The 4,152-nt window shown below is 57.2% G+C and overlaps 1 protein-coding gene across 1 annotated transcript; it reads left to right on the top strand.

The window, feature by feature from the left end:
- Positions 1-500: 500 nt before the first annotated feature.
- Positions 501-2,971, top strand: LOC123041121 (cytochrome P450 714D1-like). Its single transcript, XM_044463822.1, has 2 exons — positions 501-1,031; positions 1,449-2,971. Exons 1-2 carry the CDS (start codon positions 725-727, stop codon positions 2,729-2,731), a joined length of 1,590 nt encoding a protein of 529 aa, XP_044319757.1. The 5' UTR covers positions 501-724; the 3' UTR covers positions 2,732-2,971.
- Positions 2,972-4,152: the final 1,181 nt, after the last annotated feature.

Raw genomic sequence — 4,152 nt, 5'->3', positions numbered from 1 at the left:
GATGCAGAAGCCGGGGTCATCGAAAATTCCATCACCCCAATTAACTATATCTTCAAGCACAAAAATGATATCATCTCGATTCCTAATTTATTTATCTTCTTTTTTGAGACAACCTAATAATTATTTATCTACGGGAGTTAATAGTCTAGTTGTTACGCAATCTCGGGTCCGCTACACCAGCGTTTCCGACTCACATGTGTCACCAGGCCCAACCGGAGAACAACACTGACTTATGAGAGGCCTTGGGCCCTCTCCCCCCAAAAGACTAGGCTGTTAGGAGGGGACACCCCGCCCTTATAAGTCGTGTTATGTCTTCCCCCACAACCGATGTGGGACTAAACCCAACACTAGTCACGGCCTGCCGCGCAATCTGTCAAAGACTTTACTACGGGCCGCCCTTATCCGGCTCGGCTCGGCCCAGCCCAGAAGGTAGAAGGATCAGTCACTATAAATCAGCAAGGTACTCCACCTACCTCTGAGCTTCCCCCTGTAATCGAGCTGTGATCTCCGAATCCCTTGTTAATGGAGTCCATATAGTACTGGGTACTTAACACAATCCCATTCGTGACCCCCGTAGAGCATACTGGAGTCTGTCTTTCTGTCCTGGCACAGCGAGGTTTAGAAGCCATCTCTTGTTCTGGTACTTACTACTAGTCTACTACTACTGTGTGCGTGTGTGGGAGACAGTCGGCTAGAGAAACAAAGGGAGAGAGAGACAGAGAGGATGAGCATAGTGACCATGGAGAGTTTATCGTTATATCTGGTGGCCGTGGGGTCAGCGGCGGCGGTGGTCTGCCTCTGCGTGGCCGCGTGGCGGCGCCGCGTCAGGGAGGTCTTCCGTCAGCAGGGGATCGACGGCCCTCCGCCGTCGTCGTTCCTGAGGGGTAATCTCTCGGAGGTGCAGGCGAGGGCGCCGCAGGCCGTTGCGGCGGAGGACGGCGGCGCTGGCCAGTGGGACCTCCACAAGGACGGCTTCGACGACTACTGCAAGATGATCTTCCCCTTCTTCCACAAGTGCAGGAAAGCCTACGGTCTGCATACTATGCCCGTCCACCTCTTCCTCTACTTTGAACTAATCGCGCCTGTTTCACGACAGTTGAACTAGCTAGCTAGTCGTTCTGATTTGCGTTGGCACACACGCTTGCTCGATCGTACTATAGTTTTCAATCCTGGTTCTGTCCGTGTACAAGTCGAGCATGCGTGGGTAAAGTGCCTCTATCCGTCGTCGAAGTTATGGATGCATGAAACTGGCCGCACTGCTACAGACGCATGCTTGCTCTAGCAAGTTGGCTTGCTGCTGCAGAGTTTAAAAATTCAGCTAGCTAGAAGTTGATAAGTTGCATACAAAATAGGCCCAAGAGCACTTCAGAATTCAGACCATTTATTTTTTCTGTGTTAGAGAGAAAACAAATAAACTGACGGTTTTCCTCCTGCCGTGTGTCGTGCAGGTGACACGTATCTGTACTGGCTCGGGCAGCGGCCGGCGCTGTACGTGACGGACCCGGAGCTGATCCGGGCAATCGGACGGTGCGACTCGTTAGACATGGGCAAGCCGACGTTCCAGCAGAAGGGGCAGGAGCCCTTATTCGGCGCCGGCGTCCTCAAGGCCAACGGCGCCTGCTGGGCGCGCCAGCGCAAGGTCATCGCGCCCGAGTTCTACATGGCCAAAGTCAGGGGCATGGTGGGGCTCATGGTCAGTGCGGCGCAGCCGCTTCTGCGCTCGTGGGAAGCCGCCGTCGACGGCGCCAAGGGCGGCATCGCGGCAGTAGACGTCGACGCCGACATCCGCAGCTTCTCCTTCGACGTCATCTCCCGGGCCTGCTTCGGGAACGACCACTCCACGGGGAAGGAGATCTTCCTCCGGCTCAGGGCGCTGTCCGGGCTCATGTCCGATCCCAGCGTCATGTTCACCGTCCCGTCGCTGAGGTTTCTGCCGACGGAGAAGAACCGGAGGATCTGGAGGCTCACGCAGGAGATCCGGTCTTTGATTCTGGAGATCGCGAGAGGGCGCCGGGCGGCGACGGGGATTTCTCCGGGCCCTGACTTCCTGCGGTCCATCATCGACAACAGCGGCGACCAGCCGCGGCCGGACGACTTCGTGGTTGACAACTGCAAGAACATCTACTTCGCAGGCCAGGAGACGACTGCGGTCACCGCCACCTGGTGCCTCATGCTGCTCGCCGCCCACCCTGAGTGGCAGGATCGGGCGCGCGCCGAGGTGCTCGATGTCTGCGGTGGCGCCGCCGGCGCCGCGGCACCAGACTTCGACATGGTATCTCGGATGAAGACGGTGAGCATGGTGGTGCTGGAGACGCTGCGGCTGTTCCCGCCGTCGTCGTTCGTGGTGCGGGAGACGCTCCGTGATGTTCGGCTGGGCCAGCTGCTCGCTCCCAAGGGTACCTACTTCTTCGTGCCGGTCTCTACCATGCACCACGACCCCACCGCCTGGGGCCCGACAGTGCGCCGGTTCAACCCCAACCGGTTCCAGAACGGGGTGGCGGTGGCGTGCAAGCACCCGCAGGCGGCGTTCATGCCGTTCGGCCTCGGAGCGCGTACCTGCCTAGGCCAGAACCTCGCGATCGTTGAGGCCAAGACGCTCCTCGCCGTCATCCTCGCGCGGTTTGCCTTTGCTCTCTCACCGGACTACAGGCACTCCCCGGCGTTCCGGCTCATCATCGAGCCGGAGTTCGGGCTGCGCCTCCTCATACGCCGTGTCGATGGTTTTACTTGAGGACGTATCCAGTTCAGCAAGCCAATGCATCAGATGCACCAGTTGCACATGAGCCGTCAGATTGAGATGGGAGGGACAGGATCCATCTAAGAGGTGGCCTGGTGCATTCTGCAACTGGGACCTTGTAGTATTACTAGCTTAATGCACGTGTGTTGCCACGGTGAATGAAAATCACAACGACTAAAAAATATTCTCTCTTGCTTCTTCCTCCTTGGTAATAATCGTTTCTTGTTAACCATCTTCTCCTTGCAAGAAGTAATGTCACGTGGTTTCCATTTATACAGTGACAAGCTAATTCTCTCTCCTATTGCGTTCCTATAGGACAACCGTCATTTCTTCTTAAGTCTTAACCATCCTTCCTTGCAAGTAGTGATGACATGTGATTTCCATCCATACAAAATGATCTCAATCGCATTTCTTCCCCACCTCATAATCATCGTTTCATCCTAATCGTCCTCTGGCGCCTGATCTGCCGACCCATCACGTTGGGAGGGCTCGGGAACATCAATCTTCGCAAATTCAGCATGGCCCTCCGCATGCACTGGCTTTGGCTTGCCAAAACCGTGCCACGGCTCCCTTGGCTGGGAATGGACTTGCCGTGCTCCAACGCCGATGGCACCTTCTTCGCCAATGCAACGACGACCACGGTGGGAGACGGGGCCGTGTTCTCCTTCTGGCATGGCCCCTGGGATCCCCCCGATGCCAGCTATGGCCGGCCCTCCATGCCTTGTCCCGGCGCAAGAACAAAAGTCTCCAAGACGCACCGCATGAGGGTAACTGGCTCCGCGGTCTATATATGGGAGGGTGACTGCGCCGCTTCTGCCGGAGTTCGTCGACTTGTGCTACCGCGTTCTAGGCACGACTCTTTTCCCTGGATCGCGTGACGTGTTCAGGGTGGCGATCGAGCTCGGCTACATACCCATGTGCTGATGCTACCAGCGCCAGTTCCAGAATTGTGCCGTCTTAGAGCATCTTCAGCCGTTGACCCCCCACGAGGCGCCTAAAATCGTCGCCTAGGGGCGCGCCGGTGCAAAAAAACATCCTTGGGGCGAGTTGGCCCCCAGTCGCCGGCCCTTGGGCCGCCCCCAGGCGCGTCAGATTTTTTTTAAAAAAAAACAAGTTCGGCGAAGTTCGGTTAAACACGGCTAAATTTCGGCAAACTTTGGCATATATTATTCGCGAACGCGTTACATAGCTAATATAACTAAAAAAAGAAATCACTGAAAGCGGAGTAGTCGCCGTCGTCGCCGCCATCCTCGCCGCCGTCGTCGTCGGCCTTCTCCTCCTTGACGCGGCCTTCCCTGCTGGACCCCTGCCCGGCGTCGCCATGGCGGACTGATGGCGGCGGCGGTGGCGCGTCGGCATCGTCGCTGTCGTCGAGGACGACGACGACTCCGTCGCGGCCCCGGCGGCGCTGCTCG

Source organism: Triticum aestivum, chromosome 2B (assembly GCF_018294505.1).
Source record: "Triticum aestivum cultivar Chinese Spring chromosome 2B, IWGSC CS RefSeq v2.1, whole genome shotgun sequence".
Classification (NCBI taxonomy): domain Eukaryota; kingdom Viridiplantae; phylum Streptophyta; class Magnoliopsida; order Poales; family Poaceae; genus Triticum; species Triticum aestivum.
The sequence above is the reverse complement of the archived record's forward strand: the minus strand, read 5'-3'. Positions and strand labels throughout refer to the sequence as shown.